We start from the raw sequence: 23,704 nt of genomic DNA, 5'->3' as shown, positions 1-23,704 counted from the left end.
GCGACAGTATCCTGGGTCAATGCCCTGCTCAAGGGCATGTTGACAGATCTCCCACAAGGCCAAAAACGGGGACCCGAACCCTCCAAGATCCCCCCACAGTTCCCCAATAGCTGCCCCTCAACCATCCGAGACCCCTCCCACAGCCCCCCCAAGAAAACAAATGTAATAAAAAATAATAAAAAAAAAATGATTTCCATGCACCATCAACCAAGACAATTAACTAAAGAGAAAAAAGAAAAAGACAACGGAAAATAGAAAACAACAATGCAAAAAAAACAAAGGACATCAAGGACAACTACAAGCGGGAGGAAAGTTTGCGGGACTCACGAGTGGACAGCCATACCATCTGCCCGAGACAATACCAGGGAGCCAGGGTCCGGTGGCGGTCTGCTTGTCGTCGATACCTGGAGGTGGTCTTGAAAAGAGTTGACCAAGCTCTCTTCCAGGTATGGCGACAGCGGCGGACAAACATCTGGGCCGAGGGTATGCCAACCTCTTCCTCTTGCTCTGGGAAGACAGGGGGCTTATACCCCAGGGAACACTCGAAAGGCGAAAGCCCAGTGGCAGAGCAGTGGAGGGTGTTGCGGGCGTATTCAACCCACACAAGTTGCTGGCTCCAGGTGGTTGGGTTTGGCGGAGACAAGGCAGTGAAGAGTTGTCTCCAGTTCTTGATTGGCTCACTCCGACTGGCCGTTGGACTGCAGGTGGAAACCGGAGGACAGGCTGGCCCAATGACCCAATGAGCGTGCAGAACACCCTCCAGAACCAGGATGAGAACTGAGGGCACCCGCCGGAGACCATGTCCACCGGGAGTCCATGGATCCAGAAGACGTGCTGAACCATGAGCTGGGCAATCTCTTTGGCAGGGGGTAGCTTGGGGAGAGGAATGAAGTTGGTGGCTTTGGAAAACCGGTCCACTACTGTCATGATGGTGCTGTTGCCATCAGATGGGGGAAGACCCGTGACGAAGTCCAGGGATATGTGAGACCAGGGACAGTGAGGGACAGAAAGTGGTTGAAGAAAACCACCCGGAGCTTGCCGAGGAGTCTTGTTCTGCGTACAGACTGTGCAGGTGGCAACAAACACAGAGACGTCCGGGACCATGGAAGGCCACCAAAGTGTTGCCACACAAAGGCCAGGGTCTGACGGGAGCATGGGTGGCAGGCAAGCCTGGTGGAGTGGGCCCACTACAGAACCGAGGAGCCGACAGCGTCAGGCACAAACATCCGGTTATCTGCCCCCCCCCCCCCGGGGTTCGGCTGGGAACGCTGTGCCTCATGGACCTGCTTCCCTATTTCCCAGCTGAATAACGTCGCCAGACACGAGGTGGAAGGATGGTCTCGGGGTCCAAGGGTGTAGCCATGGGGCTATATCGGCCTGACAGCGTATCCAGCTTGATGTTCTTGGATCCTGGTCAGTAGGTTTAACCGGGTGAAACGCAGGGCCCACCCAGCTTGCCTGGAATTGAGACGCATGGCATTCCTGGTTCTTTTGGTCCGTCCACACAATGAACAGATGTTCCGCCCCCTCCAACCAGCGTTTCCACCCCTCCAACACCATCTTCACGATTCCCCACATCGTAGTTCCTCTCCGTGGCATTGATGTTATGGGAGAAGAAGGCGCAGGGATGGAACTTGAGGTCCAGGGCAGAATGCTGGGACAGGACAGCCCCACTCCGACATCTGAAGCATCGGCCTCTACCACGAACTGACGGGACGGGTAAGGATGAACCAATGTTGAAGCAGTGGTGAAGCGGTGCTTGAGTTCTCAGTTGGGGACCATGTGAAAGGAACCTTGGGAGAGGTGAGTGCAGACAGGGGGGAAGCCAGGCTGCTGTAACCCAGATAAAAGTTGGCAAATCCCAGGAAATGTTGCAGCTGCACTCTGGACGTAGGCTGGGGCCAATCCACCACCGCTCTCACCTTCCCGGGATCCATCTGTACATTCCCTTCATCGATGATGTAACCAAGGAAGGGGATGGTCGGGCGATGGATTTCCCCGCATTTCCCCGCTTTCACAAAAAGCTGGTTCTCCAGGAGGTGATGGAGGACCTGTCAGACATGGAGCACATGTTCTTGGGCTGAGTGGGAGAAATCGAGGATGTCGTCGAGGTAGATGAAAACAAACCTGTTCAACATGTTGCTGAGAACGTCATTAACCAGGGCCTGGAACACAGCAGTTGGTAAGTCCAAATGGCATGACCAGATATTCGTAGTGGCCACTGGTCATGTTGAAGGCAGTCGGCCGAAGCGATGAGTGGTAGCGGGTAGCGGTCCTTCACCGTGATGTCATTGAGGCCCTGGTAGTCGATGCATGGGCGCAGAGTTTTGTCCTTCTCCACAAGGGCTCGGTGTGGAGGGTCGGTGCGGAGGAAGTGAAGTGGCCCGTGCCTTACTGAAAACCTCCCGGAGGTCCTGGTACTCGGGGTACGCGCGAATGGCGGAGAAGTATGGGGCAACATCCGAGCCCACAGGAAGACGTCCCTGGGAAGGCTGCGCTGACTTCAGACAATGGGCGTGGCGCCCATAATGGCACCAGCAGTCCAGTCTATGATGGGATTGTGTCTTTGGAGCCAAGAGAATCCTAATACCACAGGAACCTGAGTAGACTTAATCAGCATAAATTGGATAGCCTCGCTGTGGTTCCCTGACACTCGTAGGTTGATGGGAGTGTTATTGTGAGTGACCCGGCCTATAGAGCGCACATCCAGCATTCTAACGTCCATAGGAATGGAGAGGGGCTGAGTGGGGATGCCCAGCTGTTATGCCAGGTTAGCGTCCAAAAAACTCTCATCGGCCCCAGAGTCGATGAGTACCCGAAGAGATTTCGACTGGTTCCCCCACAGCAGGATGGCATGGAAAGGGGTGCGAGTAAGGGGAGAGGAAAAGTTATCCGTATGGTCCACCAGAGTACTCGCCCCTTCTTGATGAGCCTGGGTTTTTAATGGGCAGGTAGCTACGAAATGTCCCGTAGCTCCACAATATAGACAACTCTGGGTGTGGAATCGGCATAAGCGCTCAGCCGGAGTCAATCTAGCCCTGCCCAGGTGCCTGGACTCCGAAGGAGCCCTCGGCAGCCCTCGGTGATTCCAGAGAGAACTCGGGTGACGTCGGGTTCACTCGGACATGTAGACTTCGGGGTCTCCAGGATTCTTCAGAGGCGAGGTGGGAATCAAAGGCGAACGAGGGCGACAGGGCACAGATTCCCTCTCCCTCCTACTTTCTCGAAGCCGCCCATCGATCCAGGTATAAATACACTGGGGAGAATTAGGAAGATGGGCGACGCCTGGAGGGTGGTGGAGACAAGCACAAAGACAGGTGAAACAGATCAGGGTGTGACAATATGATCTGGAACAGTAAAATCTTTGAAATTGTTGAATGTTGTGTTTATATTTATTTTCAGTATAAATAAAACTGTCAGCCTGTGGTGATGTTTGAAATAATATTTTACACCACAATATAGTGTAATGGTATAAATAAGGAATCTACAGTTGATGCATTATAAATGTTTTATTAATTGGAAAGTTGTTCTGTATCTATATGTCAAACTTTCAAAGATTGATCATATTGCTATGGATTTCCAAATGTAGGACTTGGTGCTGAAGCAGTTGCACATGACCCATAGACAGAAAGCTGACTAGTGAGTAAGTCAAATGCATTTTCAGAGGTGTTACAGTAGCTTGGTGCCTTATGTTCTGTTCTTGATTGACCTTTGCCTAATTTATGAAAGAATATTATTACTTTTGAGTTGAACCTAAACCCCTGTCTCCCCTACCTATTGCTCCATGCAATCATCAAACTGCACACACACACACACACACACACACACACACACACACACACACACACACACACACACACACACACACACACACACACACACACACACACACACACACACACACACACACACACACACACACCCCACAGGGAACGATGGGTGTTGAAGAAAAGCCTAGCTATCTGCCTCGAAGGAAGACAAAGAGACAATATTGGATCTTTTCAATCAGTTGTTGTCTTGCTGAAAGGGTTCCATAGAGAGGCTATCTCATACATTGTAGCCCTCCTCTAACATGTAAAGGAAATGCCGCTGTGTTCGGCTCTTTTCACTAATCAAATTGATTCAGTCCCCTCCAGTGCTAGCTCCGTCAACAGGACCATGCTGATGCTTGAAGAGTAATGGCCTCCCGCCTTAATGTGTTTTTACAGGCAGTCTTCGAGAGGTTGACTCAACACTTTATTCCTTTCTTTGGAGTGTAATGGAATCCTTTACTTGAAGAGCTGGTTAATTAAAGAACCGTTTCTGGCAGAGGTCTGTTCAAAAGGGACTTTTTCACTTTGGGTTGTTGTTTCTGTTGACCTGCAAACATTTTAGACACTACTAGTTAGGAACTTCTCTGACAACCTTTTACCAGCTACACTCTGACTGCACTATCATCTATAAAGCTGTCTTGCATCATGCTACTTTATATTTTTTTTCACTGTATCTGACCGCTGTATCCATGGTGACTGACAGTACTTAGGTTGTGCACAGGAGTTTTTTTATGGCCGTGTTTGAGAGGTAAACTACACTGTATCTGAAATCTGTAATTTATACAGTATTGTGGGGTATTATCAACAGTAAAATACTCAAACATTTTACTTACTTCAAATTATGGTCCATTGTGGGAAAATGTTGTGGACGAGGAAAGAATTGCTGTATTTAGAATGGTACTGTCCCTAGAATACTAGGGCAAGGACAATACAAGTTTCACAATACTAGTTAGTATCGTGGCAAGGAAACAAAACACGAAGCGGATTTAACTTCTTTTGGAAAACAGCCCAAATGTTGGAAACAAACATTATGTTGTCATTCAGAGTCACTTGTATTTATTTTCCAAGCTATAGCACACAATATTTTACTTACAGCAAGTTTTTAACCTCTAGGGGACCCCTTCCCATTCTTATCCCGTTAACGGGATTGATTTTGACAACAGCCAGTGGAAAATCAGAGCGCCAAATTCAAAACAGCTAAAATCTCATAATTCCTACTATTTTACACAATTTTAAAGATAAACTTCTCGTTAATCCAACCACATTGTCCGATTTCAAAAAGGCTTTACGGCGAAAGCATAAAATGAGATTATGTTAGGACAGTTCCAACACAAGAAAAACCACACAGCCATTTTCCTAGCAAGGACAGGCGTCACAAATACCAGAAATTCAGCTAAAAGTATGCACTAACCTTTGACGATCTTCATCAGATGACACTCCTAGGACATTATGTTACACAATACATTTATGTTTTGCTCGATAAAGTTCATATTTATATCCAAAAACAGCATTTTACATTGGCGCGTAATGTTGAGAAATGTTTTCCCTCCAAACCCTCCGGTGAATGAGCACAATGAGCACACATATTACAGAAATACTCATCATAAACTTTGATCAATATAGAAGTGTTATGCACAGAATTATAGATACACTTCTCCTAAATGTAACCGCTTTGTCAGATTTCCAAAAAGGTTCACGGCGAAAGCACAATTTGCAATAATCTGAGTACAGACCAGAAGACACCAATAACAGGCAAACAGAATCCCGCCATCTTGGAGTCAATAAAACTAAGAAATTACATTATAAATATTCACTTACCTTTGATTATCGTCATCAGAAGGCACTCCCAGGAACCCCAGCTCCACAATAAATGTTCGATAAAGTTCATATTTATGTCCAAATAATCCATTTTGTTCGCGCGTTAGGTTCACTATCCAAATCCACAATGCGCATGCTTACTTAGTCCAGACGAAAAGTCAAAAAAGTTATACTACAGTTTGTAGAAACATGTCAAACGATGTATAGAATCAATCTTTAGGTTGTTTTTATCATATATCTTGAATAAAATTCCAACCGGACCTATCCGTTCTCTTTAGGAGTGAATATGAACTCAACTCGCTCCCAAGTCCTTGCGCGTGACTGAGCCCATGCCTTATAATGGGACACCTACTTCCTTGGGCTGTTATTCCCATCAAATTCACCATAGAATCTTCAAACACTGTTATAAAGACTGTTGACATCTAGTGGAAGCTTTAGGAAGTGCAAAATGAACCCTAAGTCACTGTATACAGTCAAGGCAATCACTTGAAAAATCTACAACCTCAGATTTTTCACTTCCTGCTAGATTTTTTCTCAGGTTTTTGCCTGCCATATGAGTTCTGTTATACTCACAGACACCATTCAAACAGTTTTAGAAACTTCAGAGTGTTTTCTATCCAAAGTTCTATCTAGTTTCTGGGCCAGAGTAGTAACCTGTTCAAATTGGGTACGTTTTTCATCCGGCTGTGAAAATACTGCCCCCAAGCCCCAACAGGTTTTAAAGGACCAACAAGTTTGGTCTGCTTCATGTTTTCACTTTAGGGTGCTGTATCTTTGTGGAATGCCAAAAACCTTTTGGGTGCATAGAATTGTTGTTAATTTTCATTTTAGTTTTTATTTCACCTTTATTTAACCATGTAGGCTAGTTGAGAACAAGTTCTCATTTGCAACTGCGACCTGGCCAAGATAAAGCAAAGTAGTTCGACACATACAACAACACAGAGTTACACATGGAATAAACAAACATACAATCAATAATACAGTATGAAAATCTATATACAGCATGTGAAAATGAGGTGAGATAAGAGAGGTAAGGCAATAAATAGGCCATGGTGGCAAAGTAATTACAATTGAGCAAATAAACACTGGAATGGTAGGATGTGCAGAGGATGAATGTTCAAGTTGAGATACTGGGGTGCAAAGGAGCAAGATAAATAAATAAATACAGTATGGGGATGGGGTAGATTGGATGGGCTATTTACAGATGAGCTATGTACAGGTGCAGTGATCTGTGAGCTGCTCTGCCACTGGTGCTTAAAGCTAGTGAGGGAGGTAAGAGTCTCCAGCTTCAGAGAGTTTTGCAGTTCATTCCAGTCATTGGCAGCAGAGAACTGGAAGGAGAGGCGGCCAAAGGAAGAATTGGCTTTGGGGGTGACCAGTGAGATATACCTGCTGGAGCGCATGCTACGAGTGGGTGCTGCTATGGTGACCAGTGAGCTGAGATAAGGCGGGGTTTTACCTAGCAGAGACTTGTAGATAACCTGTAGCCAGTGGGTTTGGCGACGAGTATGAAGCGAGGGCCAGCCAACGAGAGCATACAGGTCGCAGTGGTGGGTAGTATCTGGGGCTTTTGTGACAAAACGGATGGTACTGTGATAGACTGCATCCAATTTGTTGAGTAGAGTGTTGGAGGCTATGGTAAATGACATCGCCGAAGTCGAGGTTCGGTAGGATGGTCAGGTTTACGAGGGTATGTTTGGCAGCATGAGTGAAGGAGGCTTTGTTGCGAAATAGGAAGCCGACTATCCCACTATCCTTCTGGGTTTAGAATCCTGTGTTGAGGAGCAGCTGCCCCAGAATACCTCTGATACCCTGTGCTATCATCCTGACAGACAGTAAGTCACATCCCTGTGGGTGCCTGACCTATGGAAACACCTATGGAGACAGCACCTTGTCCCAGGGTTTCTTGTGTCTGTGTCTGGTTTGAGATGACTCCTCTCTATTTTTATGTCCCTTCAGGCCTTATCTAAGAACTGCTGCCAGACCTCTTACTTACACCATTCCTTAACACATGACAATCTACATGACTTATTACTGATCCGACTCTCATCTTCATCCCCCATGATGAATGTTTAATGTTGATGAATAAATCTAATGCCCAGGGATATCTGTGCTCTCCAGTCAGGTCTGATCCGGATGTCTGATGATGAGTACTTCATCACCCCCTTGCCCCAGCACCTAGCTGCAGAGCACAACTACAGCTCCCCGAGTGGACACCACCCACACGTGGTCTACAAACGCTCGGCTGAACACAAAGTCCATGGTGGCCAGGGATCTATCCACAGCTCCCAACCTGACAACCCATATCTACAGCACCATCACCAGCATCACCACGACTACCAGCACGGGAAGCTGCAGAGACAACACTTCTGTGGACGCCGCAGGCAATGTATGTAAGGGAACTTCCTTATTATTATGACTGCCTTTGATTGGCTCACATGAGAAAAACACATTATAGTCACGTGGGACTGTTTGTACAGGACAGTGATAGTAGAGATGGTAGAGAGACATGCATTGTAGTTTTTTCACAGAAACAGAACGATAACAGTGCAATAACAAATATAAAATAAAGGTCAAAATGTCAAAATGTTCCACTACTGATTGTTTATGATGTAATGTGTATAATGTACTATGAAAGAAAAAGCACTCAGATAGTGTAGGGTATAAAGTAGCTGGCCTTTATTGAAATGAATACTCGCAAGCAGCTTGAGGAGTGAATGACTTTGAATATTTCCTGCTCTTTCAACGCTCTGCCGGCCCCGTGCTCTTATCAGGGAAAGGTCCAGGAAAAAGGAGGAGCTGTCATTTGAGATCCTTTCCAAAGCATTTCCCCCCTGTCTCCTCTTTCTCTCTCTTCATATCTCTATCCCTCCCTACCTGCCCTCTATCCCTCTACCATATCTCTGCAGACACTCCCAAGCCCCCTGCTAAGGATCGTCTCATCATGCCTGATGAGTTTGAGCTCCCAGGCAGGGCGAAGCGATCACCCATCACATCTAACAAGGTGGGGGGCCTGAATGTGGAAACGCTGGTGGTGGCAGACAGGAAGATGCTGGAGAAACACGGCAGAGAGAATGTCACCACCTACGTCCTCACTGTTATGAACATGGTGAGCAGGGGAGGGACACCAGTCAGTCAGTCAGTCAGTCATCAGTCATGTAACATATCCCGAAGTAGGTTTTCCTAAAGAAAAACCCTGGCCTAATGCTTAAAAAACAATGAATGTCATGATTTATGTATTTATTTCGCACAAAATGTTAAGCAACGATTAATTTGAACCAGACTGTTAATCTCAAACTTCCAATCTGGGTTTGTTTTGTTTTAGGTTTCCAGCCTTTTCAAAGATGGCACCATCGGAACTGATATCAACATTGTGGTGGTCAGCCTGCTTCTTCTAGAGCAAGATCCAGTGAGTCACATCGATCTGAGTGCCTGACAATAAAATCACCAGCCTCCCCAACGTCATGAATCCTCCAGTCTCCCCTTATGATCTATTCCTCTCTGTCTCCTCCCCAGCTCGGCCTGTCCATCAACCACCACGCTGACCAGTCTCTCAACAGTTTCTGCCAGTGGCAGTCGGGCCTGATCGGAAAGCGCCACGACCATGCTGTGCTTCTCACCGGCCTGGACATCTGCTCTTGGAAGAACGAGCCATGTGACACCCTGGGTAAGGTCTCACCCCAGGAGGGAGGGGATGGTGGGGGGTGAAGTAGGTCAGCCAGGGCCCCTGAGGTGACTATTGGAGATTAGAGCCCTTAGTCACGGTGCTGCTGGGGGATTAGACAGCACCAGAGGTCATGGGGTCACTTCCAGGGTGGGCGGGATCCTACATGCTCTGCCTGGACTCCCTCCGGCAAGGAATTTTACCTGCACTAAATACACCCTTGTCAAAACTCACAAACACACACTTACAAAAGTATAGCCATGCATACATGCACGCATGCACTAACACGCACATACATGCACACACCCACCCACCCACATCTTACACCCATCCCGTTCTCTCCTTCTCTTCAATAGTGTGAACGATTGGCAGCATTGTCAGATCAGTTAAAACTGAAGCATCAGCCAACTATAATTAATTAGTCTCAATGGCCCTAAACCACAAGTATGCACTTTGGGACGTACAGTATGAGGAACAAGCAAGGCCTTGATTTAAATATGCTCTTTGTAACACAACCCACAGCTTTCATGCTACAATACATAGCGTTCATGCTGTCCGTGGACCAATTAAACTGTAAAGACTGCATTTATTGCCATGTAACAGCAGTCTTGGCTCACTCTAAAAGCAGGATTTGCATTTTTGAGGTTGGCGATAGTAATGCCTGAATCGAAATTAAGTTTGTCTTGTAACACTGCCTACGGCCTTCCTTCTCGCAGAACAGTTATTTTGTCTGATGGTTTTTGTAGATAGACATAGTAGCTTTGTATGAATACATATTTGAGCCTGATATCTCCCTTACAATACTCTTTAACTTTACACCTCTCCTCCTCTCCTTCTCCCTCTTCCTCTGCTTATCTCTGCAGGTTTTGCTCCAATAAGTGGAATGTGTAGTAAATACCGGAGCTGTACGATTAATGAAGACACAGGACTGGGCTTAGCTTTCACCATCGCTCATGAATCAGGCCACAAGTAAGTCCATCAATGCCCTCGCTATTAGCACTAGCCATTAGCTTTACCTTCACAAGGAGCAGAATAGACCGCCATATATTTTAGGAGAACAGGAGAACACCTAGTACAGGTGATGAACTTGTTACAATATAACAGTGTATTCGTGCGACAAGCTTTGTTGTTATAGAAAGCTATGCTTAGTTGCAATGTGATGGCTTTAATTTACAGTGCTACATCAAAGAAGGTCCAGTTAAAGCAAGAAATACAGACCGAAACAATAGCATTACGCTAGCAAAGCACTTCATTTGCTCCATGACAATGTGTGAAACCATATAAAGTGCCACAGGCGTTGGGTATGCTCTGTTTGTGTTTACACGTTTCCATCGAGATAAGAGGCTGTTTATATTTGACATTTGACATTGAATTATTATGGTAAAGCCCTTTGTCTGCTTGGCACTCTCTCAACACAAACTGGAAAGAACCTGTTCCTTCGATACGCCGAGCTGGCGTATGTCAGAATTCCTGTAATTTAATGGCTTAATCACTTTGGTCAAATTAATAGGAATCATTCCCAGAATTTGCACATTGTTGAGATGAAAACCACTTCCAGGCCAAATACCATTAATCACTGACAAATTGAGGAGATGTAATTTCTAAATAGATGACGTCGGCTTTTACAGACTAGTGAACCTTTACAGACTAGTGAACCTTTACAGACTAGTGAACCTTTACAGACTAGTGAACCTCAGCTATGTACTGTAGTGTAGGAGGGTAGCGTTTTTAATGCTATATCAACACATGCCTGTTGATAACACATGTTTCTAAACCAAGCGTGAGGCTATGTCAGAAACGTGTGACCCATCACACTCCATGGAGCCTAACGAGTTTTATAAAACTAAAATGTTTTAAGGTTACTAGGGTAAGAGTTCCAACCTGACCAGTAGATTTCTGACCTGAGGTTGGACATTTACAGTCTCTTTTTCTCTCTCTCTCTCCGTCTCTCTCTCTCTCGCTCTGTCTCTCTCTCTCTCGCTCTCTCTCTCTCTCCTTCTTAATGATCTGTCTCTATGGCAGTTTTGGGATGATCCATGATGGAGAGGGGAATCCTTGTCGGAAAGCGGAAGGAAACATCATGTCTCCAACCCTGGCAGGAAACAACGGGGTCTTCTCATGGTCTGCCTGCAGTCGCCAATACCTCAGCCGCTTCCTTGGGTAAGCCTTATAAATTGACCTCTGATATGGCTGCCATGCATGTAATGATGTAGTGTGGTTCTCATGCACCTGTTCGTGTTTATTAGTCTTTAATGATAGGTCCCTGTCTGATTGTTCAGTGTTTCTTGGTTTTACTCCACAGAACAGCTCAAGCATCGTGTCTGGTGGATGAGCCCAGGCAGATTGGGCAGTATAAATACCCAGAGAAGCTCCCAGGCCAGCTTTATGATGCTGACACGCAGTGCAAGTGGCAGTTTGGCTCCAAGGCTAAACTGTGCAACCTGGACTTTGTCAAGGTACCTGACACTGAAAGGCACATTCGTTAGTGGTTTGCACGAAACTGTTTGACAAGTGTGCTACTGGGAAACATAGGTAGGGTTTAAACCAGTATTATCTCATTTGCATTATCTTTGTGGGACAAACCATTATATGTTCGAAACAGCCGTATTTAACCTCCAATTACAGTATTCAAAACGGGTCCAACAGACTTGAACACAACCCTAAGGGAATGGGCCTCTATAACCTTCCACTATACTACATTCAACAAGACATGCATTGACATGCAAATCCAGCATGAATAAGGAACAGGTCAAGAATAGGAGGTTGTGTGTGGGAAATCAACATCCACGCCAGTCCATCTGTAGGATTAGTGCTCATGGTATAGCCTGAGCCATTGTATATCCCCCATACAACCTTCTGTGTTCTCCTGAACCCCAGCCCTAAGTTTGAACCCGTCTCCTAAACCTCGATGTAGGTGACTCTACATCTTAATTAACAAGGATTTGGGATGTTTGCCTCCCTGTGTTTCTTCCCTCTGTTGGGATTCTGCGGTCGTTTCGCATGGTGCAGAGGAGAGCTAATTAGCCACGTGCTCTGCTCTTACGGCTGGCCGTGGCACACTAGCCCAGTCAGTCTGCTGCAGAGCTAGATTAGCACGGGGGGACCAGCTCTCTCATAACCCCGGTCTCGCTAGCTGTCTGCCAGATGCAATCGGGCGGCAGGCCAGCGTGGCACAGGTCCACTGCCTGGCTCCCAATGCCTCATCTCTCCATACTTACTGCTGCATTGTGGGAAGGAATAAAAGATACATGAATAGCGTGTTTCAGGGAATACAATGATTGGTTTTGACAGGTTTTTTGGAAATGGGGGGGTTATTGCTTGTAACCATGGCAGTGGGGTGTTGTTAGTGTAGTGGTAGTGTTCTGATGAGGGGAGGCAGATGCTGGACTCACTGTTTGGTGTGTCTGGTCACTCGACAGGACATCTGTAAATCACTGTGGTGCCACAGGACAGGTCACCGGTGTGAGACCAAGTTCATGCCCGCTGCTGAGGGCACCAGCTGTGGGACTGACATGGTAAGTGTACCATCTGTTTCCATGGCAATGTTGCCCATCGTGAACGGGATGGAAGGAGACAGGGATTTCCATCTAACAGTATCACTCAGTGTAACACACGTTTTAACACACACAGACGTAAAAACACACAGGGACGCTTACAGAAATGCCCAAGGTACAAGCACAAGCACAAAAGACAGGTTCACTCACAAATCCACATATGCACACACCTGCAGGAGCGTTTTGTGCATTGTTAAATGTCCCATAAGAACACAATGCTCCTATTCTTTTTCCGCAGTGAAAGATGATAGTGGGAGAGAGAGAAAGGTGGTGATGTGTGTGAGTGTGTGGTTTGGCTCAGATAGGCCTAGGTCTCCAGGTGTGGTGCTGGGCATTCACCCAAACCAGGAACCTCAGCACTGGGGCAAGCCAAAGATCCTACCACCGATACTAACTCAACATTTTCATTTTTTCTCTCCACCCCGCCCTCATCCTCCCCCTCATCTCTCTCTCTCCCGCTTTCTCTTTCTCTCTCTCCTCTTTCAACAGTGGTGTCGGCGAGGCCAGTGTGTGAAGTATGGTGACCACGGTCCGAGAGCTGTCAACGGTCAGTGGTCAGGATGGTTTGAGTGGTCGGACTGTTCCAGGACCTGTGGGGGAGGGGTTATGTACAGGGAGCGATCCTGCACCAGCCCCAGGTACAGTACTATTAGCCATACTAGGGGGTCAGGTGGGGTCATAAGAGTTCACTGCTAATTTAGAATCTCACTCTGGGCTATTTTAATGCATAGCCTACTAGGGGTGAGTTGAGAATTTTTTTACATTTAGTATCACTCTGTCACAGGAAATATAGTATTCTTTTTAACAAATATACCTACATATTTATTTTACCTGGAGAAACACCTGGAGACCTAGGCATGTCAGTTAAGAACAAATTCTTATTTTCAATGACGGCCTAGGAACAGTGGGTTAATTAACTGCCTTGTTCAGGGGCAGAACAACAGATTTGTACCTTGTCAGCTCGGGGATTTGATCTTGTAACCTTTCGGTTACTAGTCCAACACTCTAACCACTAGGCTACGCTGCCGATGTTGTGTATCCCTAAAAATAATCAGAATTCATGTAAGAATTACAGTTTTGAAAACCTAGCTTGTCCCAAAAAAGTGGTATCTTGGCAGAACTACAGGGTAAGTTAAGCCGTTTACTAATTAACATAGGCTAGGCCCTGTTGTTACCTCATATCCCAGTGATAATGCCTTGCATTACACCTGTGACGAAAATAGAAAAATTTGCTCAACTTTCCCTTGGCGCGACCATTGGCTCAACTTACCCCATTTTGACTATATTAGCCCACACAGCTACAAGGATGCACTTTCATGCTAGGTTTAGGACCTCATATTCACACTTATAGAGACCCCAACTGGTGAATAAAACAGTCTTAAAAATATCTACTTGACACATCTAACACACTAAATTAATTTCACTTGGTGAAAATCTTTTTTTTTTTTTTACCTAGCTTGCTTACCACTTTTTCCATGACTCCTTGAAATTATGTTTGGTCGAAATATTTGGTCGAATAATACATTTTGTGTACAAGGATGGCTCAACTTACCCATTTGGCTCAACTTACCCCACTCTCTCCTACCATAACAAGCCTAGATTTGCACTGGGTGAACTCAACATCCCCTGGTAATACCCCAGAGAGGATTCTTACTGTGATAGTTACTTCTCCCTCTTTTGAGGCACTTTACCTTGTCTGGCAGGGGTAATGCTCCATACAAGACGGCTGATGGATAGATGAGCTTGAGGCATGATTAGCCACATTTTACCTCAGCTGTTGCTTGTCTTCGCTAAGTCTCTACCAGCACTACCATAGAACACATGAAGTGTGTCTGCTCTGTGCAAACAGAACAGGGTTGGATTTGGACAGGTAAACATGGCCTTCCTCCCAGTCAGCTCCCCCTGACGTACTAACTGAGCACCTGAGAGTGTGGCCTGCCTGGCTGCCTGCCTGCCAGTTGGCTGTCAGCCCAATAAACGCTATTATCTGTCAGTCTACAAAAAGACAGCAGTCCAGATTAAAGGGATCTCTCTCATGCCAGTTTAACCTGCTCAGACCACAGTGCTACTCAATTCTCTGCCTCAAGCTACTCGCCCAATCTTCTGACTTCCCTGGGCAACACAAACCTCTTATTCTTCAAGCATTCACAGCCGAGGCAGACACCGAACACACACAAATGTAAATATAGAGACGTAGCACACAAATGCCCCAACACTAGATACAATTCTCAGGTTCATATTAGTTTGTCAGTTAGATCTTCTGTGCACTATGTCTCTTTGCTAGATTGTTCTCATAATACGTCTGGTTGATGTCAGACTTTGGGTGCTTGTTGCATGGTACTCCCACTAGTAGTCAGATTGATGTGAAACCTCAAGTAGAGCCAGATTGCATCTGACCTTTGGCTTCTGGATTAATTTGAGATTACAAGTCCCCCTGAGGACAGGTTTGGCTTCAGAGGGCTTGGCTGCTTCAGAAAAGGACAAGGAGCTGAAAGAAGGAGGGCCATTATTGATGGACAGGTGGCTTAGATATCTTAGCATCTGGCTTGTTCTCAGGTTTGTGTCTTGCAGGATGGGATGTGATCATGCCTATTGGATAACATCCAGGCACTCAACCACTTTGATTGCATCAAGGATATTGAAGACTTTTAACTCAAACCTTTCCAGTGTGTTGAGAACACTGATTTCTTTGTTCCGTAATTTTGATGAGTAAGACGATCTGTTAGCCACACCAATTAGACTATGATCGAGAAATATAATTTAACAAGACTGTGATTTAGAAATGTAATGGCAGATATGATTTCCAGGACAGTTTAGTGTGTGTGTGTGTGTGTGTGTTTGTGTGAGTGTGTGAGTGTGTGTGTGTCTGATGGTGTAAGCCCAGGTGTTTCCTCCCAGCAGTTGCAGCAGGTTGATGGAGGATATCTCCTCTCAGCACAGGCAGGATAGAGTAACCTTCCCAGGCACAGGTGTCCCTATGCTGTCCCTGTGTGGAAACTATGTGGCTTGGGAAGTCCAACTTACCTTCCTCACTTACGTATGTCTCTTTTTGTTAATGGCGTAACGTCTCAGTGGGTTTTTACTGTTACCTCAAATAAATGCATGCAGACAAAGCAACAAAAAAAAAAAAGAATCTAAAAATCCCACATGCTACAAGGGGGAACCCTAAATTGGATTGGATGTAGTGCCTCAGCAGAGAATTGGAAACTACTTCTCCCTCTCCCCCCAACATTCTGTCCAGTCAACAGGCTGTGTTGGAGGACTGGCATTGGTGAGGTGCTGTCCTCTCTGTTGTACCTGATTGTTCACTTAATCCAGCCTGGACCAGCCTGGGAGATAGAGCCAGAGGCAGACAGAACCTCATATGATGCACATTATACAGTCAGTGATTAGCATACATGGAGCTATAGAATTATAATCCACTTTAAGAGTCATGCAGATTTTTTTTTTTTGGGGGGGGGGCAATAAAGAGGTATTTTTAGTAAGAAGCAGATGCTGAATCTTGGTTGATGTTGCGAATTGGGAATCATGGCGAATCATGACCTAAAATTGTTCCGAGTCAGTTTACCTACAGATCCTACAGGATCTTAATTTGATTACCCTGTTGCAGGAGAACTTTCCTGCAATGCAGGAAATGTAAAACTTGTATTGTATTTGATGTTTAAATTGTGATTTGTAATTTCCACTTAAAAACTACAGACTGGATTTTCCCTTACGAAAAATGCATCAACCCCTACACAAATGTCCATGAATTATAATCCAGATAATAGTTTACATTTCCTCTTGCTGCAGGATTCTTTTCCTGCTATAGCAAACTGGCTATATATCCATTACAATATTAGAATCATATATAACTCCCTTCTGAGCACAGTGTCTTCCATTTCACCATTGGACTGTTGGATCTGTTTGTCCCCTTAAATCACATTTTAGCTCTGATCCGTGAGAACAGGAGAGTGTTTTTTAAGCAACCCGTCAGATTATTTTGGCAGCCCCCTCTTGGTATAATCTGTGGTTCTGAAGATGGATTACCCTCAATCTGCCCACTTGTTTTGGCTATCAGACTGTAACATCCCCGTGTAGTTTACAGATTAGGGTCGAATATGTTCTCTCCTCAAAAACAACAGAACATATTATACAATGTATTATGCAATTATATTCAGTAAACATTATTTGTTTGAAGACAGTTTCAAAAGTTTCAAATCGATAGCTACCTAACATACATACTTTGCAGGGGTTGTAAAATAAAATAAAATGTAGCGAGGGAATCCTCTCTGAACACAGCAATCACCTGGCAGATTAAATACATTTACAGTCCTGATTAATATGGCAACATAGGTTGGTGTTTGATGGTAAGACCCTTTATAAGTTGGTGTTTGATGGTAAGACCCTTTATAAATTAGTGTTTGATGGTAAGACCCTTTATAAATTGGTGTTTGATGGTAAAACCCTTTATAAGTTGGTGTTTGATGGTAAGACCCTTTATAAGTTGGTGTTTGATGGTAAGACCCTTTATAAGTTGGTGTTTGATGGTAAAACCCTTTATAAGCTTGCATGGGATTGGAGATGATCAGATTGCCTGTTTCACGACAGCATCTGACAGGCTCTTAAAGATGCTTTACAAAGGTTAAAACACAGCAGTTATTGACAGCATGTGCAGCCTGTGATGCTATCAGATTGCAGAGCCCTGGGTTAATCGCAGCCTGGCATAGGGGAGGTCCAGTAGGCCCTGAGGGGATAGGTCAGTAGGGCTCATTGGGGGCTCCGCACCGCACAGAGGGGAGTGTGATCGAGCAGGGAGGCCCAGGTCCCAGCAGGCCTTTGATTCAGGTGGGAGTACTGATGTGGAGTGACTGGGGAGGAAGCAGGGCAGCAAAGTAGGAGGTCCAGTGGTGGTTAAGGGTGGTCAGGAGCCTGAGAGAAATGACCCTGTGCAGTGGTGGTCGCTGTGTGGGGACAGGGAGGAGGATGAGAGAAGGGAGGACAAGGAGGGGGAAGGGAGAGAACAGGTGATGACTAGCCAGACAGGATGACCTCTAGTCCACTGAAGTTTGGACTCATTGCTGCCGCTGGGAGATTTAGTGTCCCTCTGGGATGCTGGAGGTATAGGATCTGTTGAGAGAGAGAGAAGAAAAGAAAAAGGGTATAACAAGAAGTGAAACTTGGCTGGTACCACCCTTAGGCATGTGAGTGAGTAGTCAGCTATCCAAAAACTTTTTTTCAATCTACCGAGTAGGGGGCCAGATACTGTACTGCAGGGTCCCCCAACTGGCTGCCCGTGGGACGAATTTGGCCCGCGTGTGGTTTTATTTGGCCACCCCAAGTTTTCTGGAAATGTCATATATATAAAAAATGGAATTGTTTAACATAAAAGACTATAAAAACACCAGCAAATCAGCTCCAAGTGATTTTAATTTTTTTAATCTGTTCCAAAGTATTCCCACGCATAATAGAAAGATATATGTGATCGCATAAAAATGTAAGCAAGGTTTGAAATTATTATGTTTTAGTCAAATATTATATTTGTTTGGGCTTCTTGCGGTCAGTTTGCAGACTACAAATGATTTGTAATTATGTTCCGGTCCCCTGACTATCCGCTCAAGAAAAAATGAGCCAGCGGCTGAATGTAGTTAATGATCCTTTACTGCATCTCATCTCCCTGAATGAAACAAGTAGCACCCGAACCCCTGTTAGAACCCGACAACGTCTGGTTGTCCGCATCTCTCACAAGCAGTCTAACATATGGGCCTATATGTCTCCATTCCTAAGCCCTAATAGGAGCAGACTGGGAGCTCAGGCCCAGATCTTTTCACACAAAATGAGAGGTGCTCTGCAAACAGGAGGTTTGCACTGATACCTTTAATAGAGCCTGTCATTCTGGGCCTTTCTGGCAGCTCCGGGACGCACCAGAAATACGTTTGCCTTCCGGGTTTTATATGTAACAATCCACTGTTAACAGCACATGCTTTTCTCTGTGTAAGCTCTGCTCAGATAAGTGTTGACAGTAAAATATACTATGGAATGTGTGCCGCTTTGATGCTGAACATCATGCACGTAAAGTTTTCGCTGAGTGTGGTTTGATAGGAGTTAGTGGTATGAGGTCTTTTTTTTCTTTCTTTTTTTTGTGTTTTGTTTTTATAAGTTCTGTGTTGCTTTGCTGTTTAGTGTCTGGGCTGATATTGTTTTGTTCGATTAAATATTTGATCTTGGCAATGAAATCCAATAATATTTCTCAGAGTTTGTCTGGGTGACTGTGACGAGTGTTGTGTCTATTTGGTTGGCATTTTAACACAGACTGTCTACTAATGCACATACAGTTGAAGTCGGAAGTTTACATACACCTTAGCCAAATACATTTAAACTCAGTTTTTTACAATTCCTGACATTTAATCCTAGTAAAAATTCCCTGTCTTAGGTCAGTTAGGATCACCAGTTTATTTTAAGAATGTGAAATGTCAGAATGATAGTCGAGAGAATGATTTATTTCAGCATTCCCAGTGGGTCAGAAGTTTACATACACTCAATTAGTATTTGGTAGCATTGCCTTTAAATTGTTTAACTTGGGTCAAACATTTCGGGTAGCCTTCCACAATCTTCCCACAATAAGTTTGGTGAATTTTGGCCCATTCCTCCTGACAGAGCTGGTGTAACTAAGTCAGGTTTGTAGGCCTCCTTGCTCGCACGTGCTTTTTCAGTTCTGCCCACACATTTTCTTTTGGATTGAGTTCGGGGCTTTGTGATGGCTTCGTGATGTCCTTAAGCCATTTTGCCACAACTTTGGCAAAATGGGACATTTTGAGGACAAAGAGGACATCCAGAGGACATTTCTCCAAAAAGTACGATCTTTGTCCCCATGTGTAGTTGCAAACTGTAGTCTGGCTTTGATTATGGTGGTTTTGGAGCAGTGGCTTCTTCCTTGCTGAGCGGCCTTTCAGGTTATGTCGATATAGGACTCGTTTTACTGTGGATATAGATACTTTTGTACCGGTTTCCTCCAGCATCTTCACAAGGTCCTTTGCTGTTGTTCTGGGATTGATTTGCACTTTTCGCACCAAAGTACGTTCATCTCTAGGAGACAGAACGCATCTCCTTCCTGAACGGTATGACGGCTGCGTGGTCCCATGGTGTTTATACTTGCATACTGTTGTTTGTACAGATGAACGTGGTACCTTCAGGCATTTGGAGATTGCTCCCAAGGATGAGCCAGACTTTTGGAGGTCTACAATTTTTTTTCTGAGGTATTGGCTGATTTCTTTTGATTTTCCCATGATGTCAAGCAAAGAGGCACTGAGTTTGAAGGTAGGCCTTGAAATACATCCACAGGTACACCTCCAATTGACTCAAATGATGTCAATAAGCCTATCAGAAGCTTCTAAAGCAATGACATACCTTTCTGGAATTTCCCAAGCTGTTTGAAGGCACAGTCAACTTAGTGTATGTCAACTTCTGACCGACTGGAATTGTGATACAGTGATTTATAAGTGAAATAATCTGTCTGTAAACAATTGTTGGAAGAATTACTTGTGTCATGCACAAAGTAGATGTCCTAACCGACTTGCCAAAACTATAGTTTGTTAATAAAAACGTGTTTTAATGACTCAAAAACAACTTCCGACTTCAACTGTTTGTCTTCCCAGGGCTTTTGAAATAAAGACATATCACTCACTTACTTGAATGAATCATGGAAGACTTTCATTCTCATTGAACAACACACTGTTCCCCATGTGTAAAAACACAAGCACACACACAAACACCAACACCCACACATTCCCTTAGCTGTAAGTTAATGCTGGCTCTGCTCCAGCAGGAAGAGCTTAACGGAGATTCATTTGTTTTGAGGTTAGGCAGTGGAAGCCTGCCCAAGATGTGCACTGCTCCACTTTAAAACAGCCTGTCAGGCTCACAACAGGGAAACGGTGTGAGTAGGTTTCACAGGAGGTTGGTGGCACCTTAATTGGGGAGGACGGGCTCGTGGTAATGGTTGGAGGGGAATGAGTGGAATGGTATCAAATGCATGATGCCATTCAATTCGCTCCATTCCAGCAATTATTATGAGCCGTCCTCCCCTCAGCAGCCTCCAATGTTAGGTTGTTTCTAAGAACAGAGGCCTTTTCTATTCATGTGGCTGAGTGGAGATACTTGTGGCTGCTGTCTTCACAGGAGTGGTTGGGAACCTGGATGAAAACCCATTAAGCTGAGTTGTAGGGTTGTTTTGAGGCTGTCATTGTACACTGCGTGCACAATTATTAGGCAAGTGAGTATTCTGATCTTATCATTGTTTCTATTCACATTTTCGAACTCCAAACCATATAAACTTGAATGCTTATTGGATTTACTCATTTTCAGGTGATATGTATTTGTGTAATGAGGGATGGTGTGGCGAAAGTGAATAACACCTTATATCAAGGTGTGCATAATTATTAGGCAGCCTCATTACCTCAGGTAAAATCGGCCAAAAAAGAAATTTAACTGACACTGAAAAGCCAAAAATGTAAAATGCCTTTCAGACGGATGCGACACTCTTTAAATAGCTAAACTATTGAGGTGTGACCATCGGACATTCAAACGTTTTGTTGCGAATAGTCAACTGGGGCGCAAAAAACATATGGAGAAGAAAAGGCGCAAATTAACTGCAAAAGACTTGGGAAGAATTATAAGGCAAACTACCAGGAACCCATTATCCTCCAGTGCCACCGTATTCCAGAACTGCAACCAACCTGGAGTGTTCAGAAGTACAAGGTGTCAAGTGCTCAGAGACATGGCCAAGGTCAAGAAGACTGAAACAAGACCACCACTGAATAAGATTCACAAGTTGAAGCATCAAGATTGGGCAAAGAAATACCTGAAGACAGGTTTTATGGACAGATGAAATGAAAGTCTTGATGGACCAAATGGATGGGCCTGTGGCTGGATCAGTAATGGGCACAGGGCACCACTTTGAGTCAGGTGCCAGCAAGGTGAAGGAGGGGTACTGGTATGGGCTGCTATCATTGAGGATGAGGTAGTTGGACCTTTTCAGGTTGAAGATGGACTGAAACTCAACTCCCAAACCTACTGCCAGTTTCTGGAAGATTCTTTCATCAAACAGTGGTACAGGAAGAAGTCCTCAGCATTCTAGAAGGCCATGATCTTTATGCAGGACAATGCTCCATCACATGCATCCAAGTACTCCACTGTCTGGCTAGCCAGCAAGGGCCTCAAAGATGCCTGAATAATGACCTGGCCCCCTTCCTCACCTGACTTAAATCCTATTGAGAACTTGTGGGCCCTTCTCAAACGTGAGATTTACAGTGATGGAAGACAATACACCTTTTTGAACAGCATTTGGGAGGCTATGGTTGCTGCTTCAGCGAAAATTGACCGTGAACAGATCAAGAAACTGACAGACTCATTGGACAGACTCCACTCTAAAAATTGAGAATAAACAAGTGAGTTGAGAGAAATTATTTTTGTAATTTAGTTGCCTAATAATTCTGCACACTAATAGTTGCCTAATAATTGTGCACACTTATATATTTCCCTGAGAAAGACAATACTCACTTTTCCTTTGTTAAACATTCAGGTTTGAGGTTCAATAACATTTTGGATTGACTGAGAGCACTGTGTTTGTTCAACAATAAAATTAATCCCGAGGAATACAATTTGCCTAATAATTGTGCAGGCAGTGTATACTTGGTCTTGACTTGATCTTGCTGAGTCTTAAATGTGATTTATTTCTTTCTGCTTTGAAACTGTCAAAACAGGGCCCTAGAAATGTTGGCTTGAGTCCCTTCTCCCCATGTGTTGAACATGAGAAGAAGAGAACGCCTGCCCTAACCTATGTCACATCTGTGTCGGGTCTACATGTGTTAATTGTGTGTTTCTTTAGGCCACAACACAACGGGAAGTTTTGCCAGGGCTCCGCTCGTCTCAACCAGCTGTGTAACACAAAGCCGTGCCAGCCAAGCGGAGTGGACTTCCGTGCCCAGCAGTGTGCTGAGTACAACAGCAAACCCTTCAGGGGCTGGTACTACAAATGGAAGCCCTACACCAAGGTGGAAGGTATGGCAACTATTTGTTCAATTCCCCCTGTAATTAGGAACAGGGTAAATGTTGAATGAGCCAGCAGAGTACATCAAGAATGCACCTCATTCAGCCAGATTTTATAGATTCGCCGTACCCCCAAGAGGGACATTTATAGGAAATCCAAAAGTATGAGAGCGACTTTATAAATCAAGAGATGTAAGAAAACACAGTCGAGTTAAATACAGTGCTTGTTAAAAATGCATTTAATTAACATTGCAGATTGATCAGAACTTTATGTCCTGTTTATACTTGTAAAACTCTCAAATTAGGCTATATGTTGGATGACTTTGCAAATCTTTTTAAAACTTTTGTGACAAACCTTGTTTACTAATTTGAATAATGAAGCCAAAAATGTGCCTCATGTGCACCATATCAATGTGTCAGTCTACTCATGCATGGGAGTGCTGTGGATAACCTTTCAGTCTAATCTACATGGGAAACATGTAGCCACCCGCTCTCTCTCAGGGAGAAAGAATATATTATAAAGGAAGCCCTTAAGGCAGGTTTTACCTGTGTCTACACCATACATACTGTATGAGTGAGAGATAAGGGATGGAGAGTGAGAGAGATAGATAGAGAGAGAACGAGATAGAGAGTTTGGCTGTCACCCCATTCCCTTTGCGAGACACTGACTTATGAAGATGCCAGCAGCAGATCCTGAAAAGCCTCCTGGGGCCTGAGGTGAACGGTCGCCTCCGTTAATTAAAGGCTGATTGTAGAGTGCTTCCACACCGGTCTCCCTCCTCTCTCTCTCTCCCTGTGGAGAGACACTCCCTATGGTGTCTGACCTTGGC

At 44.7% G+C, this 23,704-nt stretch overlaps 1 protein-coding gene across 1 annotated transcript in view; it reads left to right on the top strand.

Moving 5' to 3' along the window:
- The window catches only part of adamts18 (ADAM metallopeptidase with thrombospondin type 1 motif, 18), a 53,264-nt gene that overhangs the window by 11,210 nt on the left and 18,350 nt on the right, over nt 1-23,704 (top strand). The window contains exons 4-13 of the mRNA XM_014126501.2: nt 7,752-8,019; nt 8,540-8,739; nt 8,956-9,039; nt 9,147-9,297; nt 10,158-10,263; nt 11,317-11,454; nt 11,597-11,750; nt 12,714-12,809; nt 13,338-13,486; nt 22,714-22,886. Coding sequence (XP_013981976.1) covers nt 7,752-8,019; nt 8,540-8,739; nt 8,956-9,039; nt 9,147-9,297; nt 10,158-10,263; nt 11,317-11,454; nt 11,597-11,750; nt 12,714-12,809; nt 13,338-13,486; nt 22,714-22,886 — 1,519 coding nt within the window. The remainder of the gene's footprint in view (nt 1-7,751; nt 8,020-8,539; nt 8,740-8,955; nt 9,040-9,146; nt 9,298-10,157; nt 10,264-11,316; nt 11,455-11,596; nt 11,751-12,713; nt 12,810-13,337; nt 13,487-22,713; nt 22,887-23,704) is intronic.

Source organism: Salmo salar, chromosome ssa11 (genome assembly GCF_905237065.1).
Source record: "Salmo salar chromosome ssa11, Ssal_v3.1, whole genome shotgun sequence".
NCBI classification, from domain to species: domain Eukaryota; kingdom Metazoa; phylum Chordata; class Actinopteri; order Salmoniformes; family Salmonidae; genus Salmo; species Salmo salar.
Note: the sequence above shows the minus strand (reverse complement) of the source record. Positions and strands in the feature narration are given on the sequence as shown.